Source organism: Phaeoacremonium minimum (assembly GCF_000392275.1).
Source record: "Phaeoacremonium minimum UCRPA7 unplaced genomic scaffold PA7_03_scaffold_455, whole genome shotgun sequence".
NCBI classification, from domain to species: domain Eukaryota; kingdom Fungi; phylum Ascomycota; class Sordariomycetes; order Togniniales; family Togniniaceae; genus Phaeoacremonium; species Phaeoacremonium minimum.
In genome coordinates, this window is record NW_006921357.1 from 178,618 (window position 1) to 201,798 (window position 23,181).

Genomic DNA, 23,181 nt, shown 5'->3' on the forward strand with positions numbered 1-23,181 from the left:
TTCATGTACTGGATGAACTTTACGATAGAGGAGGGACAGGTGTGTGCTCGTGCGGAGAGAAGCACTTGAGCTCGCTGTCTCTTGTATTATGGACTTTGGCTATACAGTTAGTGTATGGCGTGTCTAATGTATCATTTTGCTAGCATAGATGATACAGGCGGGAGCTGCATGGTTTGGAGTTGGATAAAGCATTTCATACCCTTATTTAGTTATTAACCTTCACTTTCCCCGGGATGTATAACTATCTAGTAGCCTAAGTTGTCTCAAGGACTTGATATGCCGACTTTTCCCCTGGAGATATATCAACCCGCTCTCCACTGTAAAATCATCTCCAAATATCAATTTAAAAGTTAGATATTATGCTTTGATAGTTGCTATCTAGTATTGATTTATGCGACTGAGATGTGAAATGTGGCGACTTCCATGTTTCAGCTGTCAACGTCCATATGGTAGGCAGCAGCTTTGGGTGGAGAGTGTGGCTGTGGTGCTGCCAACGACAGCCCACGATGCTCATCCTTCCAAGGCAAAGGCAACACTGCAGAAATGCTGAACACGAGTCCTGTTCAACTCGAACATATATGAGCCCAAGATCATAGAGACATTGTTCCTTCAAATTCACAATTAGACTTTCCTTGAATCACTTCAAGATGGACGTCTTTAAATACGAACCCCTGGCACGCCAGGACAGCATCAGGCTGCTCAAGCTAACACGCTCTGATAGCGGACAACTACAGTGCCAACTAGATGAATTTGAACTAAGCAGCGAGCAGCAGCCAAAAGAAGCCCCAGCCAAGTATACTGCTTTATCCTACACATGGGGCGACAGCTTCTCAACCGTTCCGTTAACATGCAATGGGAAAGTGCTGCAGATTACGCACAACCTGGCAGAGGCGCTTGACATGAGCCTCCGTGCAAATCCAAACGAATACCTCTGGGTCGACCAGATCTGCATCAACCAGAAAGACGCCGAGGAGAAGGCCGCTCAAGTCAGCAAAATGACCCTTATATACGACCGTAGGTGCTCTTCTAACCTGATGTTGTCCACTCAAAACTAACGTGCTATACAGGAGCCCAGAGCGTGTTAGCCTGGATCGGGCCGGAGCGAGGTGACACTGCGCTAGCCGTGGATTGGATCAAACGCGTGGCCGGCCTTACTAAGGGATTCGGAGACGATGTCTTCCGCGATTACGAAAACGGCGAAGAGAGACGCAAGGTCGAGACGCTGGAGAATCTCACACAGGCAGACTCTGAGAAACTCGGTGTTCCGTTTGATAACGACGCAGCATGGACAGCCTTCTCAGCCTTCTACGATCGTTCATGGTTCGAGCGAATTTGGGTAGTGCAGGAGGTGCTTCCTGCTCGAGAAGCTTGGCTTATTTGCGGCAGTCATTCCATCGAGTGGCACCATGTCAAAGCTGCGGCGGCATGGTATAGGTACAAGTGTGGATCAATTTGCGAGAAGTACGACAGTACGAGGACTATTGATGGAATTGGCCATGCTTGTGCAATGAATTTAGCTTGGCGATCTCGGGCCGGAAGCGAGTTTCTCGCACCCCTCTTCGGGCAGGTGGTCCGACCAACATATCGGTGGGCTTTCGAGGAGCTGCTGAGCACATTCCGCCGTCGTCTTGCAGGGGATCCCCGGGATAAGGTGTTCGCCCTGCTTGGGATTAGTACTCTTGAATACAAGCTGAACTCGCCGTTGCTTCGACCGGATTATGAGAAGTCTACGCTGGAGGTCTTTCGAGATACGACTCGAGGCTTCATTGAAGCGGAGTCAGCTTATTCGGGAGCCCTGAACATCTTGCTTGGGGCGGTACCGCATAGCAACGAGTCCGGGTGCCGTCATGGGTGCCGGATTGGCGCATCACCGACACTTCAGATGTGGGCGGCCCCTTGCCGGACTCGGAAAGAGTTGCCGGATTCAAGAACACCCACGAGTATGTCGTGCCGGAGCCAGGGGAGGAACACGAACTACATGTTGAAGGTCATATCATTGGCAAAGTGGTCCATCGAAGCGAGCATCATCACATAGGCGGCTTGCTCATGGATCTTCGCGAGGAGCGAGACCTTTGTCGACGCGTATATGAGGAGAGGTTCTCGACGACGTTGTACGGGCCCACGAACGCTGATGGCGATGATATCGATACAGCCTGGGCCATGTCGCTTCAAGGAGGCAGACTTCATCACGGGTTCGAAGAAAAAGGGACGACGCCGCAGCAATTTGGTGAGATTTTGGTTGACATGGTTGATGTCATGAAGATGCCAAGGTCAACGCCCGAGGAGGAGAAAACTCGACAAACGAAGGTCATGCCGTACATGGAAAAGTACGGGTTAGATCCCTATTGGCTCGAATACACAAGACAGAGGTACTGCGAGAGAAGGTGGTTCATCACTGACACTGGCTTCATTGGCCTTGGAAACCATCACCTGGAAGAAGGAGATGTTATAACAGTCTTGTGGGGTTTAGATATAGCATGCGTCCTTCGGCCGGTGGAGCAAGACGAAGCTATTGGCAAGGCGATGAGTTACAATTTTGTGGGAGAAGCATACTGCCATGGAGCCAAAGAAGCTGTAGAGCAACTGAGTAGCAACAATGAAGAGCGAGTGGTGGGGGCCAAGATGATTCTTGTTTGATGCGAAGCGGCACAGACTTTTGTGGGTTCGATCGCCAAACGCGCTAGAAATACACGTAGACCAAAACACAGACCCCAGTCTAGCGAGGATCAGTGAGCCGACCGAGAAATAATTTGCGATCAGGACAGCACATCAATACTTGCCTGATCCGCTTCAAGGAAACAAGAAAACAATCCAAATAGCTGCTGTCCAGTCTGAGACGATAGATGCTCAGGGGTCACATACTCCCTGGACCGGTGATATGCCCTACCAATGAAGTCACCGCGAGCCAGTCAAGAAAGCGCATGATACGCGTCTCTTGGGTCGTCATGTATTTCTGGAAAGGGAAAATTGCGCCGTTTTTGGTATCCCATGTGAGCGCCTTACAAAGCATAGTGACCCAGCTCTGGATGGGGATGAACAGGCATTGTTATTGGCGAACACATCCTGGAGATTCAGCTCTCGGGCGCTCAGCCCTGAGGGTGGAGACATGAGCTCCGTGCCCAGAATCCTTCAAATTGAAACGTCGAAATCTCATTTCCTTCACTTGCGCGGCGATCATCTCTGCTTCGATTTGCTTGTCAAACTTGTCGCGCTGTCAGTTTCAATTTTCATTCTTTTGAGCGGTTGATTTTGCCATTGGAACCCTAAAATGGGAAGCATTCTCAATGAGGAGGATGGCACCGACATTGGAGGACTTTGGAATCAAGCACTAGAAGATTACGCTAGAGACAGTGGTAGTGAAAAGGAGAGAGGACCCGATCTCAGGCTTCTTGATCCTGGAAAATGGACCGTTTCCGCCATCCGAACCGAGCAGAAATATCAGCTGGATGTCTTCTCACAGTATCGCCATGACAAAACCAAGGTCGATAAGCTGCGTGCCTTGGTTTCGCACAATTCCGATATCATCGTGGGTGTTGCTGGCCATGTCGCAAATGCGGCAAGCGTGGCGTTTCCACCTGCATCCGCGATCCTGACGGCTTTCACGTACGTGATGAGCGCGTCAAAGGCAGTCAGCGATGACTATGATATGATTGAATCTTTCTTTGATATCATGAACGCTTTCCTGGAGAGATTGCAGATTCTGGAAAGCAAGTTGCCGGATAGCAAGAACTTCAAAGCTGTCTTGATGCGCGTGTTTGTATCGCTGCTTGGGATATGCGCCATTGCGAGAAAGTACAGAATTAAAGGACGGTTCGTGAGATGGGCTAAGAATCTCGTTGACAATGGTGACCCGAATCTGAAAAGCGCTTATGAGACTCTGCACAAGCACCTGCAGCGGCTAGAACAGGCGACCATGATGGCTACTCTAGCCCAGACTATTGAGACCAGCCGTGATGTGAGGGCTCTTGGCGCAGGACTCGACCAACGCTTTGAGCAGACCAACTTCTTGGTCATAGAGACCAAGGGTTTTGCCAGGGACGCTGCCCTGACCTCTCAAGAAACGCTAGCAGCTGTTCGAGATATGGGTAATAATAGCGAGGCCCTCAAGGAGTTCCTTCAAAGCAACTTTACTACACTCAACAAGCGTCTACGTGAGCGCGAAGGGGGAGGCAAGGGCGCACCAAAGGATGGGCTTGTTGACTCGGGGGCCAGGAAGTCGACTGCACTGAATGAAGTTCGACAACGGCTCAGGAACTGCCATGCCGTCAATTGGGAGAACTCATACAAGGAAAGTCGTCGTAGTTACGCTCCGGGCACTTTTGATTGGCTCCCGTCCGAAGACGGCTTTACGGCGATTGTTGAGGACAAGATCAGGCTACTATGGATCACTGGAGAAGCCGGAATGGGAAAGTCGACACTCACCGGATTCATTATCGAGACTCTGCGAAGAGAGCTGAACTACGAACCGACTTCGTCAATTGCCCACTTTTATTTCAAAGAGGCAACTCGCTGGGCCAACAACTACACTACAGTCTTGTGTGCTTGCGCCGTCCAGGCGGCTGAGCAAGATACACGATACCGTGAGGATATCTTGACTGATATGTCACGTCAGCGCGACTGGGCCAATCAAACATATTTCAATACTAACGACAACGAGAGACTTGAGGAAGTGCTCTTCTTCTCAAAATTCTCAAGTAAATCAGACCGTCGAATGATAATCGTTCTTGATGGCATAGAAGAGGCTGAAGAAGAGGAGAAAAGTGATATACGACGCTTTATTAACAAAATAGCGGAAACTGGAGCCAGAATTCAAATCATCATTACCACAACTCCCGCAGATGTCTTCACGGAAGCACCAACTGCCGAGTACAGACGCTTAGATTTGGTTAAAGAACGAATATTCAGAGACATCCGAATTATTGTCTCGTACCAAATCAAGAACTTCTCTAGACTACGCAAGCTTACCCCTAAGCTACGACAACGGATTGCCTTAAAGCTAAGACAGAAGTCGGACAGTGAGTTCCGCGATCGAGATGCTTGTGACATGCTATTGCTGACTCTTTAGACCTCCGATACATTGAGCATATGCTACGACGTTTCAATGCCATCGGACGGGAGGGACCCATTTGGAAGGAGCTGGACAATCTTCCTGAAAATACACGGTCGCTCTACGAACAAATGCTAGAAGAGTGCTGGAAACACCGTTCCGATCAAGAACGCCAAGCGCTCCGCAAGTTCTTTGCCTGGTTAGCATACAGCAAGGAGCAGCTTCTTCTGGGCATGGCCAAAAAGCTTGTATCCATTATTGCATCGGAACAGACGATCAATGTTGATGAAGAGCTGGACAACAAATCTTCTCGACTACTGCGACTTTCAACATGGTCTGAAGAAGAGGATGCGAAGTCTGACACTAGTGAGAATGAACACGATAGCCACGACGAAGTGGATGACAACAAAGATGACGAAAACGCCGACAGTGTAGACGATCTTAGCGCTTGGTTAGGGTTTCAAGAACCATTGCTCAGAGCTTACTTCCGTGAGAAGAAAGTCGATCACTCTGGATTACGAAGTAGTCCATCATCGGGCAATGCCATAATTCTTGAAGTACTAGCCCGCATTCTATGCGACGAAGGTGCGAAAGATGCCAAGAACTCCTACTTAAATCTCGTGACCTATGCTGCGCAACAATGGTTGAACCATCTAAGGGACATTGATATTGATGATCTGGATGATATTGAAGCATCGAGCGTGATCACCAGCATTCATGCCATCCTCAGCAATAAAGACAACGCCTTAGCAAACGTTGAAAACCACGGTTATTACTCCCTGGGATCTTACTCGGATAATCCAGGAGTGTTTGCGTACGGCGACGATGCGCTTCGCCAAAGCGATCTGGAGATGCTGAGAAAGTGGGCAACAAAAGCCATCAGGCTTTCTTCGGGCATTTGCCCTTCGACTGTCACAGATTGGATGCGGCCTTTCATCCAGACACCATCCCGTGTTTTCATCACTCTGGCTCGGGGTCATATCAATACTTGGTTCTTCAGTGCTGATTCTCAATTTCGCGCTGATCTATCTTTCCGCTATGCACATCAAGCGCTCTTGTCAGGAAAGGATCTACCCGAATTGGAGCAGAACAGGGACTTGCGAGATTATTTCGAGGAGTTCGAAAAGGACCATCATGTATTTTCGGCAAAATCGATTTCGATTGTCGCGAATGCTTTTTGGGATATCGCAAAAACCCCACAAGCCTATCGATCAATTGGTATGGCACTCAAATATGGTGATTTTACCAATGAAGGCTTAGAGTCCTTGGATAAAGCACTCCAATTAGCTCAAGACTATCAAGATGATCTGTCTTGTTTCCACACGTACGTCAGCATAGGAGAGGGAAAGATTTTTCAAGCAGAGCATCGTTCGGACGACGACGCAGAGTTACAAAAGACGAGACTTTCTGAGTCTAGGGAGGCTTACGAGCATGCCATTGCACTCTGGCCGAGTCTGTCGGAGAAAGACAAAGCAACCGACGACTGCAAGGCATCTATCTGTGAAACATATGGATATCTTTCGGCCGTGTTTGTACTGGAGGATAAAATCGACGAGGCTCTGAGGGTGTTCAGAGAAGCGCAAGAACAGAAAATCAGTATATGGGAAGAGCATTTACATAGGATCTTAGAGTATCTCGTCAAAAAGGAGGAGTGGGCGAAAGCGGTCGCTTTCCTCAAAGATTTGACAAGGGAACAACGACAAGAGTTCCTATTCTGGCCGAGACTTGAAGACCGACATGACTTGATTCAGAGAGCTGGGGGCGGAAATGGAGACGACGAATATGTGCTCTCTCTCTACTCGGAATTCAATGATGATAGAGATCTCACAATTAGCATGTGGGGCTCTGCCTGGCGTTTGTTCGAAGCCGAATATCGTTGGAGAGTCCTACAAAAGCCAGAGCATTGTGCGCAAGCAAAGGTCCTCCTGAATCAAGTCATTGAGAACGAGCAAAGCACTTCCGCACAACGATCAGAGGCTTGTTTCATGCTAGCAGATATCTTGACCGAAGACTTTCGCAACACGGCCGACCCTACGATGAAGACGAAAGCGTATGATGAGATGAAAACTCTTGTTGCGCATGTCTCGGAGGCCATGGGAAACGAGTTTGATGCAACACAGTCTCAGACAACCGTACCACTCGCACTGATGACGAAGAAGCTAGGCCCGAGTATCGAATTTCAGCGAGCCCTAGAGGCAACCTTCGAAGGTTGTTATAACGGGCTGGTGGACACAACTGGTTGGAATGACAGTATTAGTTTGAGAACTCTGGCCAAGGTTCTATCTTGCTTGCGCGGTCTGGGGCTTGATCGAGATGCGGAGATTGCGGCCACTTGTCAACTCTATGTCCTGGACCAGGAGATACATCGACAAGATTTAATGAATGGGGACCCTGGTTTCGAGCAACAAGATGACACAGACCGACCACCGACGCCTCCTGGAGAAGACGGGGCCAACAATTCCAGTCCTACAGAGGATAAGGAACCAGAAGGTGAGCCATGCTTCTCGCGATATCATTTGCGTTTATCATGAATCCTGGTAGAAAAGACCATACTGATGTTATTGTTCTAGAGACTATCCCTAGGCCACCTGCGCCTGAAGCCAATATTGTTACCGAAGAACCCCTAAACAATGAAGACGTCAATGGTGACACTCCGCACTCTATTGCTCCATCAGAGCCAGACGTCATCAAGTCGGATGGGGACCTTCTGTTTTCGGAGCCTCTCCGATGCAAAAGATGCCAAAAAATGGTCAACAACTTTCAGACAGACGGGCCAGTGTATCTTTGTTACTATTGCACTGAGTTGAACCTATGTGAGGAATGTTACCAACACAAGCTAGCCGTAGAAAGGGGCGACGAGGACGCGAAGCCAGATTGGAGAGTCACCTGCGCCAAAGGCCACCAGTACGTAAAAGCTCCAGTTGACGGATGGGGCGGACTCTCTTCTGGGGTCATGACAATCAACGGCGAGAAGATTGCATTCAATGACTGGTTGACTGAGCTCAAAACCAAGAGATGGAAAGAAGCGTGGGAGCAATATTGGCTGTAAAGGCCTATAAGGAGTCTGATATGAGAACAGCTGAAATGTAGATCACAATACGTTCTGAACTATACTGACTCTCATCTCGTCAGTGGACTTAGATTTATTGGTAATGCTCAAGCATAGGCAAAACAGTATGGTCACAATGCCGTTGAGCGCAATCAGAAGTCGATTACGAATGGTATAAACCTGAGGTAAACTCTAAAATTGTACCCAAAGATTCAGGAAAGGAAGCAAACAGTCACAATCTCTATAATTCATTATGTTGGTATTATGTATATTGGTGGATGAACCCTTGGTACACCAGCACACGGGTAATTACCAGGGGAACCATCACTCTCGCCCTATTTGGCTGTGATTTGCTAGCCAGAAAACAGCCCAGGCGTCTCAGATTAAGCTCTACGGTTATTCGCATCGTTCAAGGATGTTATATAATCCCGCACCAAACCTGCAGTCCTTGAGAGAGGCATCGGAGAAAACCAGGACTGATAAAAGACGTGGCGTCTGTACGTCACATACATTATATTATCACGCAGCACAACCCAAGGGCAGCTCCCTTTTGTAATGCTCTCGACCGCGCTATGTAGGATTTAGAACTCAATCTAGACCCCAATTTGGTAGGTGCCTCACTGGCAGGGGTGGGATTACATCCCTGTCCGGCATCTGACATAGACCATCTGGGGATTCTCCCGGGAGTGGGGTGGCCCTTATCGAAGAGGGCTGTCGATCTCGGCTCTTGGCTGCTGAGTTTATGCTATACCGCTTCACGTTTATTCGGCAGGCCTACGGTCGATGTTACAAAGCCCTGCTAGTTTTCGAAGTCATTGATGCAACCGCCAGCTGGCCTCATTCAAGTGCCTAATTAGGAAGGTTCCTGGGAGCATTAATGTCAGCAGAGATCTTCGCACGAGTGTGCGTTGGAGGCGTATATTAACTTGGCAGAACGTTGGATTGACAGTCTTTTCTGCGGCACACCACCTATTTGTCGCTCAATACTCACTATGAGGTTAATCGTCACCTATCTTGCGCTTGCTGCCGTAGCGTCAGCCGCGGCGGTGGAGCCACGCGCCGTATCATATGATGGCTTCAAGGTAGTACGGATACCAGTTGGCACTGACGCTTCTAAAGTCACGGAGATTGTCAACAAGCTACAATTGAAGACTTGGAAAGGTGCACCAAAGGCTGGGGCTTTTGCCGACATTATGGTGCCCCCATCCCAAATCGAGGCTTTCAACACGGAAATTGCAGGGATGGGGGCCGTAACGATGCACGAAGATTTGGGTGCATCCATTGCAGAAGAGTCTAACTATGCTGCATATGCTGGTGAGTGATGATGGGAGATTCAATTGATAGAACCGTATCTAACACGCAATAGCTGCTGCTGTAAATGCCACCTGGTTCAACTCGTACCATGCGTATGCAGATCATCTTCAATGGCTAAAAGACCTGCAAGCGGCATATCCTTCCAACTCTGAAGTCGTTACGTCTGGAAAATCCTTGAACGGGAACGCCATCACCGGTATTCACATCTATGGAAGCTCCGGGAAAGGTGTCAAGCCAGCTATCGTGTTTCACGGAACCGTACACGCTCGAGAATGGATTGGAACTATGGTCAGTCCTGCACCTGGGTTGAAGGATAGCTCATCAAACTAATGTACTTAATTATAGGTCGTTGAGTATTTTGCTTATAACCTCCTAACAAATTATGCATCGTCAACCGAGATCAAAGGATTTGTGGATAAATACGACTTTTATATATTTCCAGTGGTGAATCCAGATGGTAGGTGCAGCTTTTTATATCAGGCCACTACCCCGTTCTAACAGTCACAGGGTTCCTCTATACGCAGACCACAGATCGTATGTGGCGCAAAAATAGGCAGAGCACTTCCGGTAGCACTTGCATTGGTCACGACATCAATCGCAATTGGCCGTACATGTGGTCTGTCTCGGGAGGGGCATCTACCAACCCGTGTGCTGAAGACTTTAAAGGAACATCTCAGGGAGATGCACCAGAGACCCAGGCTCTCTCCTCTTATCTTCAAAGCATCAAAACTGCGCAAGGCCTCAAACTGTACATCGACTACCACTCATACTCACAGCTGTTCATGACTCGTAAGTCAAGGATGGGATCTGCACCAAAATAAATGACTAACCTCATTCTACAGCTTATGGATATTCTTGCACAGCAGTGGCAGCGAAGAACACTGAGCTTCAAGCGCTTGCTAAAGGAGCAGTCGCAGCTATCAAAGCTGTTCATGGTACCTCTTTCAAATATGGGCCCATTTGCTCCACAATCTATCAGGCAACTGGAAGTAGCGTTGACTATGTTAATGATGTGGTCAAGGCTGATTATACGTTTACATCCGAGCTACGCGACACCGGAAACTATGGATTTGTTCTTCCGGCTTCGCAGATTGTTCCCAGCGGAGAGGAAGCTTATGCGGGCGTGAGGTATCTGCTCCTCAACATGGTCTAAAGCGTGGAGAGTAGAGAATGTATAGGGCATCGTGAGCCTGAAATGAAGACCAGCAAATTATAATGAGATCATGATTGTTGAACTTTGAGATTGTCTATTGAATTCTAGAGAGCCTTACGCAAGTCCTCATGTTTCACCACCCAGCTCCCATCCTTGGGAAACCCCGGTGCATCGCCTGTCGACCCCTGCCATCCGGCAGCCATGTATGCCACTATTTATATCCATTAGTTTGACAAATAACATTATCAACTGTGTCTCGTCTCACCTGCATAGAGAAAGCCAGCATTTCCAGGCATGAACGGTGGCGGTGTTCCTCCTGTGGAGAGTTAGTAAGATCCCAAATAAAAACATAGTACATTGGAACTTACCATCGCCACCGCGAACGGCAAATCCTAAAAGAAAAAACGATTAGCGATCTAGTCTTTGCGAGTTGTGCTTAACTTGAACAAACCTGCGTCATCGAACTGCCAATAATCATATGCAGTCAGATGATAAATGGCTCTCTTCGGATTCCCAATTCTTGCAGAGTTTATAGCCAAGACTGGTCTGCCCCAACCGCGAATCTTATCATCGGTCCAGACCTCCCAGACTTTATCGGCGGTTTTCAAAGCAATAGCGGGATCAACGGCTGGAGTATCTGGAAGAATGCCTTGGAGCATGATCAAACTTCGCGGATCTCCATTAAGGGAAGGATTTTCCCACCACGAGCTGTTTAACCCCTCGTAAACGCAGTAAAGGCCATCAACTTGGGGTGGAGGCGCTAGGCTCCCGGCGACCGTCGTCCATTTCTCAGGTACGGGCTGACCTAGCTTTTTCTTCCACTCACGGGCCACGTCGAGGCCGTACCTCCAATACGCAATCTGTGTCCAGTGTGAGACTTCATGTTTAAGCAACTTGTCAGACAGACTCACCTCATAGGCCAAATTTAAAGACTCAGTCGGTGGTGTGTTTTCAGTCACGCCGTAGGCACTGCCCTACATATCAGCATATCCTTCATCTCTTGGGTTGATCGTTTGTTTCTTACGGTGGGCCGAGATCATAATGTCCCGAAGTGTCGTTTTTCCAGGCGTAAGAAGCCATGTAATCAGCACTGGCTGTCAATAGGGGGTCCCATCGTTCAAGGGTTTGACGTGTCGGGGATGCTTGGTAGGCAAGTCCTGCAAGATACATGATGTGGGGCTAGGAAAGTTAGCATAGTTAAGTCAAATGTTCTGTAGCAGAACTGACCTGTTGCCACATCAGCAGAGCATTGATGCCCCCAGGAGAGCTGACACCGGTGATAAGCTCTGTCATTTTCGGCCATCTGATTTGCTCCGTATTAATAACGCGTAGGCTTCAGTCGGTTTGTAGCTTGAGGTCAAAGGCTTACCTGGCTCCCTCCCATCCCATTGCCTTTGCTCTCGCAAGAGATGACGGTAACAGTCTCTCGTAGAGCTCAGGGAAGACATTATCGAAATGCTTCTGTCGACCCCAAGTCGCCCAGTGCGCATTATGCCAGATGACCATCTCCATATGAAACTTACCTGAAGGAAGCCGGGTGAGTAAGGACCGACACAGTGTTTCAAAGAACATCATGACTCACCATACCACCCATTGTTCATAAGTCCGCTCTCTTGCGGCGATTGACCCTTTGCAGCGCTATTGACGCGAACATGATATTGTGAGAGGATGATTCGTCTTTGTAGTTCCGTTGCATTTGGGTTCGTAGATGCTGTGAGATCGACAAAACCACCTTCACTCCAATAATCGTTCCAGTCAACTTTGTTTTGCTCTTGGATCGAAGCCGGTAGGTCGGGTACCCTTTTGTCTGGAGAGAAATGTGCAGTGAAGACAATAGTGGAAGATGTAGTGGTAGCCCTAGAGGATGGTGATAATGTGTACCGATGGGCAGTAATGGCAGCTGATCCTTGTGGCTCGTTTCTCGACAATGAGAGATGAGAACTACATGGCCATCTGAGATTGACGAAATACTTTGTCTCCTGTAGCTCATGGTAAATATGCGCGGTGCTAGCCCCCTTGCGGGTGCTAACAATAGTCGTTGTATGATTCAACGGGAAGTCGTAGACTCCCGCAAAGACCTCATATTTGTATTTTGTAGAGTGGATTGGTGGATACGGGAAGTCTAGCTCAACCTCTAACTCCCCTGAGGAGACTAATGAAGAGTCAATTTGGAAAGTGACTCCATCAGATCCAAAGTCGCCCTGTGTTGTCACCTTTACCTCCTGGCCATTGACTGTGAAGGTTGAAATTATGATCCCGTTCCAAAGATCAAGTTCTTGGGTGGGATCTTGTATTTGCGAGGCTGCGAGAGTCCTGTTATTATATTTGAGCCCAATACGACCTAGATTGATTCGGTTCGGATTGCCAATCAGCCATTGTGAAGCCTGTGGCAAGTTTGGATCGGGATTGTCATAAGAGACATTTCTCCCATGCGTCAACATCGGTGTGCCGTGGTAGTCGCTAATCTTCTCGCTGCATAAACTGTTAGCTTAGCGGATGCTCCGATCCTAGTATCACGAACCCATCCGTGGGTAAGGAATCGTTATGCCAGGCCCAACTCGAAAGAGTGTTGAACGGGAGGAATGTCTGGTAGAAGATGAGCCTTATTAAGCCTCAGATGCGGTTTGAACAGAGTGTGCTTTACCTGCATGCCAGTATTGTCGACATTGAAAGCAAAATTGCCATTTCCAACCTGCAATGGCGTCGTTTCGTTGTCAATCAGATTTGTGCGGACGACATTAAACTGAGATACGATGGGGCGCCTTGAAGTCCGTCAGTTTCAATCCTATTGGATGAAAGTACATCGCATGGTATAAACATGACTTGCCTATCGATAAGTCCTATTACCAGAGCTGGCAACAGTAGGGCGCAGAAAGTGGCTGAAACCCCCATGGCGCTGTAGTTATGTCGCTATCGGCAATCCCAAATCTAGATCTACCAGTTCGGAGACGACGCGCTGTGCCGGCCATTTTAAAGTCTCCTTCATCCCCAGTTAATGCCCTTAAAGCCAAGATATTATCCGGAGCAAACGTACCCCGAGTATCTGGAGAAGTGACATTGTGGGGTCGACTAGTCTCGTTGTTAACGAGTTCCATCACAGTAATTCATTCAGCGGTTTAATTGGGGATCGCCAGACACACTAACAATCCAGGACAAGCGCACCCCAAACGACCCCAAACCCCTCATAAATCCTTCAGGTAGACGCTGTCAAGTCCATGCAAAAGTACGTGTAGTGCAGTTCTGCGCACCGAATTACCCCGAGGCAGTCAAGCTACATGCTATATCCCCCACAGTCTAGCGCACCCAACCTGGTGGTCGTGACATTGGCCCTGAAATTCCATGCAGGTCATGCCCGAATACTAGCCACGGCTGCTCGGATTGGCGGAGAATATCTGCCACATCCTCGAACACTAGAAAGCACTCTAGGGATCCATGTCCGTCTGGGTAAGGGCAGGTTGGCAATGATGACAAGACGCCATCCTGTGTACCAATCGTCTTCATGGCAAGCCCAAACATCGTAGCTTATTCCGGTTCTCGGGACTTTTGTATAGTCTGCTATTCTCTGTAAGCCCTGAGCACTGTCCGTGATTCCAAAGGCAAGCATGCCGTATCCACATGTAAACTTATGGTCACGCTCTTTTTGCTACACCTCGCCATTGGTATCGAGATCACTGGCGCATAACAGAAGAGCCACACGACTTAACTCACTTTCGTGGTGCGCCTGCCTATTCGATCGATCAAGGCCTGCAATATCTTGTACGGACAGAGAGTAGTAGGGTACGATATAGAGCTTTTGAGGTTTGATCGAAGTCTACTTAAGATTCCTCCCTCGTGTCCACAAGCAACAAATGCTCGTACTGTTCCGGGACGCGGCCCCCAGCAACCTTCGCCTCTTCAAGGAACTTCCGGATCTCCTTTTCATCATCGTCACTTAGTTTGACGTCGAGTGCTCCCCAGTTTTCTTCTAAATATTTGATCTTCTTAGTTCCCGGAATGGGGATGATATCGTTCCCTTGCTTTAGAAGCCATGCTAGAGCCAGCTGCGAGCTCGTACACCCTTTCCTCTCCGCAATAGCCTTAAATTGGGCTACCAATCTGACGTTCGCATCGAAGTTCTCGCCCTGGAATCGAGGTTGTGAGACGGATCGATAATCCCCTTCTTGGGTGAGTGTTTCCTTTGTTACTGTGCCAGTGAGAAGACCACGGCCCAAAGGTGAGAAGCAAACAATGCTGATGCCAAGTTCACGACAAGTCGCAAGCAAATCAGTACCCTCTGGGCCCTCGATATGGCGAACAAATGGAGAGTATTCGACTTGGACAACATCCACTGGGGCAATCTTGACAGCTCGTCGAAGTGTGTTGGAAGTGATTTCACATAGACCTATGTATTTTGTCTTGCCCTGTCTGATATATCGTTAGCGATAGACACGATGTTTACCTAGGTTGCATACTCCTTCAGAGCTTTTAGACCTCTCATTGTATCCTCGATAGGTGTGGCAGGGTTGGAGCCATGGCAGTAGACTGTAAATGGGGTCAGCTTCTAACTTCTTCTTAGTACCGCTGGTCGGAATAACGCCAAGCATTCCATTTGTCCAAATACTTACACAGATCCACATATTCAAGTCCCAAATCTGCAAGGTCTTTGTAGCATGCATCTTTGAGGTAATCTCCAGAGCTATTAAGCGTGAAGGTGCCGTCTTTAATGACATATGCTGACTTGGTTGCAAGGAAGATCTCGTTTCGCTTGCCGGTGCGCTTGAACCATTTATTCAGTAGTGTATGGCTATCTCCGTACATACTTCACAATAATTAGTCTTCTCCTGTGTGACCAATATGGATTTAAATCCTCACTCTGCGCTGTCCCAGAAAGTTGCACCAAGCTCTACTGCACGATCGAGGACCTTGAATCGCTCTTCATCGCTAGGGGGTGTTCCGTAAGAATAGGACATTCCCATTAGCCCATATCCAAGTGCCGGGACTATAGGGCCATTCTTTCCAAGCTTGCGAACGGGTACGGATTTGGAAAGCATTTTGTTCTTGGATATCAAACGTGTGGATGGGTTAAGCAGCCTTTGCAACATTCAATGCAAGATGAGTTTTCGACAAATATCTTTTCAGAACGTATAGGTATTTAAGTACTTGTGCGCCTACACTGGCGGCCACGGAGAAAACGAAGGATATAACAAACAAGCCGTTAATATGGTACCTGTATCGATGACATGTTTAATACAGCTTTTGTATGCTTTGAACAATGTATCTCACGAGCGTTGGGGTGCAGGAGATAATCCTATCTCCGGGGAAATTGCATGGGTTGAATGCCTGATTAGCAAAGCGTAAATGTAATTCGAGTCGTGATCCATCATTCCCGCTTGACGGGTCATCCCTTTGTCTCATATCGAGAAACCCATCACTCTTCACTGGCCGGTTCGGCAATTCTGTGATATGATTGGCCAACTTTCCAGCGAGTGGGTCGCCTCTCAAATAGAGACGCCCCAAAAATGGATGCCGGCGAGGCTATTGTGGGCTAGTTAACACCGACGGCAACGGGCCACACTGGCGCCGACGTTCCGCTGCTCTTGTGACGTTCCTTTACCTGTGCACTTGACTAGAAATAGACAGAAATGTAGGTTGGAAACGGCGCATCGTCGGGGCATTTGCGATGGAATAGGTATTGATAGAACATTTCTGATGTCATGTACACAAGTGAAAGAGCCGCATGCATCTTCGTCCTCACAACCACTCCTGCTACAACATCTTAGGGTGCTTTTCAACCTCCAACATCAATACAAATAATAACCAAGACTACTTTCCAATTCTAGCCCTTTTAATCCAGTCTCCAAAGCTCCAAGTTCAGGCGAAAGATTGACGAAATCGTTGGCTGTACATCCATGCATTTCAAAGTGGTTGTGTAAGGTTCCAGGCTCCGGCGATGTAACAGGTGTTGGATCCGGCGTTGGCAGAGCATTCGGATTCTTTCTTTTTCTCGACTGTTCCCTCGGGTTGGGTGTTGGTGACCATGGCCGCGGTTGAGACACCCATGACTTGGACTGCACTTCGTGGATGGCCTGGTTGATGCTTGCAAGACCGACACCGACAAATGGCCGTGACGGCTGAGGCCAGGCGAGATTCCTTCTATGGAGCGTTTTGATCAACTCGCCCAGCAAGAACGAATCACAGCCTGAGGGGCATGCAGCTTTGCCATCACGGAGATCCTCGAGCGCATTATTGACCACTGATAATGCTTGACCAACCAAGTCCTGTCTTTGGTCCTCTATTGATTCTAGTGCATATGTCAGACGCTGATGTTCGAAGCTTTGCTAAAGCATTGACTTACTAATAATCTTCCCGCGTATAGGTAGACCCAAAGTCTTGATCGGACCATCGCTCTGTGAGATCGCTATGCGCGTGGCTGTCTCAAACACGTCTGATCGATGGAATACATAAGCAACAAATATCCAGAGAACGAGGTCCCTGTTGTATTCCGTGGGGAGTGACTTCTCCAGTTGCCCAAGCCAGTTATCGATATATATGTCTACTGCCTCGTGAAATTGGAATTTCTCCACAAAGACAGCCACTTTGGCAAGAGTTTCGATATCAATGATTTTAGGCACCCTACGCGACCGTCCGTGGATAATGTTCATCACGATGGTGACTGCCGTTGGGTCGAAGCCATCGAGCTGTATGTGAACTCTTCCATCGGGCTGTGCAGCATCGGGATCTGTCCACTTCCATTTGAATTGGTTTTTGAAGTGTGATGATGCTAAGCTTAAGTGTTTAGAAGACACTTTGAGACGGAATTCTGACGATAAATCTCTCGTATCAGGTGTGAAGGTTTTTCTGGGAGTGGCCGTCAAGCCATTGCGCGACGCCGTTGTCGCAACTTCACTCCATGGCGCAAATGCGGTGCTTGGCGTTGACAGAACGATAAGTGTGTCCGCATCCGCATCAACCTCGTATAACCTAGGCATCCTTGCGTCTCCAGTCAACGACGGCGATTATCCAGATCGTACGGGAGGATCGAATTTTCAATTGCTCGACTTCTGGGCGTGAAAAGTGAGGCCCTCCCTACTGTGGTCAGCTTTTTCGGTCGACTTTTGATGGGCTGGATTTCTAGGCGCGATTGCGTGAGGGGTTGGTCAATCACGCAATTTCACGCGTTTATCACTTTGGGATCAAGTGGCGGCGACTAGCCAAATATTACTTCGGAATTCCATGCGACATTTAGAACACAGAGCCAATTGAAGCAGACACTCTGTAATCTCGCCCTCTCAATTTGTGATTTACAACTTCTATGCTTGCACACGAGAGATAGAAGCAGCGTCGCCAAAGCGTATGTGCAGTGACGATATAACGTTCGTTTAGGACATCTACCTATGTAGGCTGCTAATTACCACCATCAGTGGATCCGACTGTTCCCGCCCCCTAAATTTCATGAATGCCAGGCAGCTAGTTGCTGACAGCTCAGGCTTTTCACCCGCTGTCCATGTTTAGTGATCGTACAAAAGTAGATGTGGGAAAGGAGATTCACAAATGTCGCCCTATCACGGGTATGGTGCATTTAAATTTAGCTTAGTATCTATTTTGAACAAGGAATTAGACGTTTAGCTTAAGCTGACCCCGAGTCCGCCCCCTTTTGTGCAAAACTGAGGATACCCGCAGTTTCCATCATGCTCTCCATTCTAGCTATCCCACGTCGGACAAACGAGATGCTGTCCCAAGGCTGAATGATGTTCATGGCGTCGGTGATGCCTTTCTCATCTTGGGTCTCCGGTATAAACGATAATGCTGGAGATCTATATGTGATGATCAGAGTGCACACTAATACGAAGCAGCTGAGAGCATGTTAACAATACGCCATCTTGATCAAAGCAGTGGTGCGCAGCTTACCTCCAGACTGATACATGTGTGCCGAGCTTCCGGCCAGCAAGTTGCTCTTCGGCAACACCAAGATAGAGGCAGCAATACTTGATGCACTCTGCTGCCTCATATCTCGTGCTATCTGGCAACTCGCCCTGAGGATATGCAGGGTCTTGGTGTCTGTCGTGAAATTCAAGCACTCTCAGCACAGACGCCCAATCAAGAACGATGAACATAATCAGGTACTGCAATCGAAGAAACGACTTGCGAGGGTCGAATAACGGTGTGTCATCAATAGGGAAGCTAATAGCAGCCGGCAAGTGACTATACCACTCATGTGCTTGCTGTCTCAGTTCGGTCGTAATGATAGGAGCGTAGATGACCTTTCCCGCTGTTCCAGCTGTCAGTAACAACTTAGTATCAGACACGGGAGGGTGAACTCGCCTTTATATCCAACAACATCCAGAGTATCCGTCAAAAGCTTTCTCAAGCTAATTTGTGCTAGAAAATAATAGAATCCAAGATCTTCATTGTCAAATCGCGGTAGACGAATAACATCATGGAAGACTCTGTGGCCGATTGGATGCATCTTCATTGCCGGTTCGAGTTCACTTTTCACAATTGGTTTCAGCATTGAAGGTTAAAGATGGGAAGATAGATATCCTCACTCAACAATGACAGAGCATGCCCAAAATGACCGGATCCACTCCTCCCCGATGGTCTCATTAAGAGAGGATGACGGAGCTGCGCGAAGCACATGCATACAATCTTGCATGGCCTGAGCGACTGCATTCCACGCTTGTAGTGGTCGCATAGCAAGTTTTAGGTATGTAGCTTGAAGGATGCGGCAATGAAATACGGTAATATCACCACTTAGCATGGAGAATCGTTCAAGAAATCTGCTAGCATGGGCGTAATAGTCAAGTCCAGCCGGAATAGAGGGAGTGTGCCAAGCGGTGTCAAGAGTGACCGCTCCAAGAGCGAAGATGAACATGGTAAGGCATGTGGAGGTTTCGTCAGCTGGAAAGGCTTGCTGACATGCCCTCGTTACTGCTGCGACCATAGTAGCAGGCTCAAATATCGGCGTCCACCCAAGAAAGTTCTCTACAAAGCTTTGCTGTAATCGACGGATGGTGCGCTGGCTAGTATCCGGGATCAACTCAAGTAGTCGATTCGTGTCCTGGTGAAGATCTTGTCCGCAGTCGATTTGCTCCCGATAGAATTCTGCGGAGTCGTCCCAGCTGTTGGTATGTATATACGGCGGCGAAATGAACGATATCAAACTAGGGAGCGCTGTGAAGGCTTCTTCTACGCCTTTTCGAAAGCCAGCTAGGCCGGGAGGCCCTCGCCAGTCCAGTGTCCGCGGATTCCACTCATGTCGCTCGACACTACTTGAAAGCGGGCGTCCATGATCGCCGTGCAATATTGTGTGGCTGACGTCTGTCGCCGCCAGTGATGACGATGAGGCTGGCTGCCCAGCTGGACTTTCAGAAGCTTTCGGTAGCCCCTGGCCTTCCAGTGTCAGCACTCGCTGTTCTAACTGGAACAATCGATCTGCGAGGTCTGAGCTGCCATTATCAGGCTCGGTTTCGACAATTGCATCATGTTTCCCGGCCCGCTTGCGTGAAGTTCTTTGAGATGCCCGTGGCGGGTCTCGATATTTGCATTGAACACGCAAGTCTGAGCAAAATCCGCACGATGGTCGAGCGGCGTCACATTTCTAAACATATTATGAGTGCGTGGAGGCACCGACCAGCAGGAGTAGCATACTGTTTTCCGGTATCGACATAGTTCACACTGGCAACCGTTAGATGGCCGAAGCAGAGCCGCACTTTGTGCCACAGTCAAGCCTCTCAGCGGGACTCACAGCGACAGATATCCGTTTCCGAGGGTAGCTTTCTACACTGGCCAGGGAGGCCGGTTCTTCCGTATCGGGAGGCTCCTGCTCGTCGTCGTTCTTTCGCCTCTTCGGGCTGGTCATGGAGTCGGCTCCTCGGAGTCCCGGACGCATTGCCGTCCTATAGATGTACGCAATCCAACCAAAGCCGGCAGCGAAGAGGAAGACGGAACGTGCCAAGTTGCGTGAGCCCCGCCGCTCTTCGAGGTCCGTCTCCGAGCAGCCGATTGTCCGGTAGCGGCCATACTAATCGGGTCTAATACTCCTATCCATACCCCGCAAGCAGTTCCTGTGAGCGGTGCCACTGCTACAAAGATACTTCTCTTCAGAATTCAGGAGCGAAGATTACTAAGGATCTCGCGGTGCACCATTGGCTAAACAGCCCCTGGAAATCGTTTCCCGCTGCTGGAAAGCTGCCGCCCCTCAGCCCTACGCGGGGTACAGCTCACAGGACGGTTTTAGTACGGTTTTGAGATGCTCACAGGATGCTCAAAGCCCCACTATTAAACTGTCTCCGGATACCGCAGGCCTCAAGCAACGGCACATCGGGGTTTCGGGCGCACTAGAAGATATTCAGACGCTTAATGACTTCCTCCTGCGATGGATACATATAAGGAGAGCCTCACCCTCTAGGTGGGAGAGCGGGAGCCTCTTGGCCAGCTTCTTGGACAAATCTACTTTGAGATATCGTTGTCGAAGAAGTATCTCTAGCATCGCCGCAATGCCTTCCGTCAAGCGTCCTATCCGCATCGCCGGCTCGTCCGGCGGTTTCTCAGATCGCCAGCGAGCCATTGGCGATCTGGCCAAGAACTGCGAGATCGACTGCATCATCGGTGACTGGCTGTCCGAGTGCACCATGACTCTCCACGGCGCACAGAAAACTGAGAACGACCGTCTTCGGGCTGAGGGCAAGCTCCAGGAGAATGTCGCCGGACTCTTCGACCCTACCTTTATGGAGAATCTGGCCCCGGCGCTACCGCACATGCAGGCAAAGAACATCAAGCTGGCTGTCAATGCCGGTGCGAGTGACACGGAAATGCTTGCCAGGATTGTCCAGGACGAGGTGAAGAAGCAGGGACTCGACCTGAAGGTCGGCTGGGTTAGCGGAGACGAAGTCACAGAAACCGTCAAGAGGCTCTATGCCAACGGAGAGGAGTTTGTTAGCTTGATGACAGGCAAACCGTTGAAGGAGTGGGGCCACGACATCATCTGCGCACAGTAAGTTTCGGTCAGAAAGCCCATGATGTTGGCTTTAAATACTGATTGAACCTTAGATGCTATCTCGGTGGAGCTGGAATTGCGGAAGCCCTTCGCCAAGGTTGTGACATTGTCATTGCAGGAAGAGTTGCCGATGCTGCCCCTACCATTGGTGCTTCGATGTGGTGGCACGGATGGGATCGGGAAACCGACCTTGACCAGATCGCTGGCTCGCTTGTATGCGGCCATCTGATCGAGTGCTCTGCCTACGTCTGCGGTGGCTACTACTCTGGGTTCAAGTCATTGATGGATGGCTGCGAGAACATCGGCTTTCCTATTGCAGAGGTGAATGCCGATGGCTCTTGCATTATTACAAAGGAGGAAGGGACAGGCGGTCAGGTATGTAGCATAATTATCAATCAGAGAGGCTGCGACTTACATTCAGGTAGATCTCCGTCGGAACTGTTTCATCTCAGCTTCTTTACGAGATCCAAGGACCGCTGTACTATGGCTCTGATGTCACTGCCAACCTAGAGGGTGTTGTCATGACACAGCAGGGTAAGGACCGCGTGCTCGTAACGGGAGTCAAGGGTCAGCCTGCTCCCTCCACAACAAAGGTCGGCATCACGGCATTCGGCGGTTACCAAGCAGAATTCCATTACTATCTCTGCGGTCTCGACCTCGAGGACAAGGCGGAATGGACCGAGAGGCAAATTCGTTACTCAATCGGCGATGCTATCAAGGATCTCACCTGTCTGAAATTTTCGCTCAACGGCTATTCGCCAGAAAACCCGAGGAACCAAGAGGTCTCAACTGTCGATTTTAGAATCTTCGTACAGACCAAGAGGAAAGAGCTCGTGGACAAGTTCACACTCGACGTACCAGGATTCAACCGATGGTGCATGGAAAACTTCCTACAAAGTTGCCCGGGAGCCAGTCTGGGCAACGATCAGAGGCAGAGTGAGGGCAAGCCGTTCTACGAGTATTACGTGACACTGCTACCTCAAGCTGAGGTCAAGCACTCTGTGGTCCTTCCCTGGCAAGACAAGGCTCTGGATATTCCTGTCCAGAAGAACGTACGGACCGACTATCCCCGGGATCAGAAGAGTTACGAGACCGAGAACCCTGTCGACCTTTCCACATTTGGGCCAACCACCAGGGGCCCTCTCGGCTGGGTTGTTGGCGGCCGCTCTGGTGACAAGGCTAGTGACGCCAACTGCGGTCTATACGTCCGTCACGACGACGAATGGGATTGGCTGAGGAGCATCTTGACCATTGAGAAGATCAACCAGCTTCTCGAAGGCAGCAACAAGGGCAAGAAGGTTGAGCGATTTGAGATTCCCGGCATTCGAGCCGTCCACTTCCTCTTCCGAGACCATCTCGATCGGGGCTTCAATTCCACAAGCGAGTACGATACACTAGGTAAAAATATCTGCGAGTACCTCCGTGCGAAGCATGTCGACATCCCCAACAAGTTCCTCCGAAGAGGGAGGATCTAAACATGTGTGAAAAGGTATGTCTAGGTAGTCATATGTATATATAATGAACATATCAAATTCAAGATGACGTATCATTCAACAGCGCGCTCGTATTATGTCTATACAACTCTCCTGACTCCTATTATAGATGCTTAATCACCCGTCCCATTCTACATAATAAGCATTATA

At 49.1% G+C, this 23,181-nt stretch overlaps 4 protein-coding genes across 4 annotated transcripts; 3 read left to right on the top strand and 1 right to left on the bottom strand.

The window, feature by feature from the left end:
- Positions 1-3,268: 3,268 nt before the first annotated feature.
- UCRPA7_6226 (hypothetical protein) lies at positions 3,269-7,674 on the top strand (the record flags this gene model as incomplete). The annotated part of the gene is made up of 4 exons (XM_007918765.1): positions 3,269-4,694; positions 4,791-5,015; positions 5,066-7,537; positions 7,631-7,674. 4 exons carry the CDS (start codon positions 3,269-3,271, stop codon positions 7,672-7,674), a joined length of 4,167 nt encoding a protein of 1,388 aa, XP_007916956.1.
- A 1,663-nt stretch (positions 7,675-9,337) lies between these two features.
- Positions 9,338-10,563, top strand: UCRPA7_6227 (putative carboxypeptidase a2 protein; the record flags this gene model as incomplete). The annotated part of the gene is made up of 5 exons (XM_007918766.1): positions 9,338-9,410; positions 9,463-9,698; positions 9,756-9,867; positions 9,918-10,199; positions 10,253-10,563. The coding sequence occupies 5 exons, from the start codon at positions 9,338-9,340 to the stop codon at positions 10,561-10,563; spliced, it is 1,014 nt and encodes a 337-aa protein (XP_007916957.1).
- Positions 10,564-14,378: 3,815 nt separating this feature from the next.
- On the bottom strand, positions 14,379-15,360 carry UCRPA7_6228 (putative aldo-keto reductase protein; the record flags this gene model as incomplete). The annotated part of the gene is made up of 3 exons (XM_007918767.1): positions 14,379-14,967; positions 15,015-15,084; positions 15,168-15,360. The coding sequence occupies 3 exons, from the start codon at positions 15,358-15,360 to the stop codon at positions 14,379-14,381; spliced, it is 852 nt and encodes a 283-aa protein (XP_007916958.1).
- Positions 15,361-21,038: 5,678 nt separating this feature from the next.
- On the top strand, positions 21,039-23,013 carry UCRPA7_6229 (putative duf1446 domain protein; the record flags this gene model as incomplete). The annotated part of the gene is made up of 3 exons (XM_007918768.1): positions 21,039-21,535; positions 21,592-21,913; positions 21,964-23,013. 3 exons carry the CDS (start codon positions 21,039-21,041, stop codon positions 23,011-23,013), a joined length of 1,869 nt encoding a protein of 622 aa, XP_007916959.1.
- Positions 23,014-23,181: the final 168 nt, after the last annotated feature.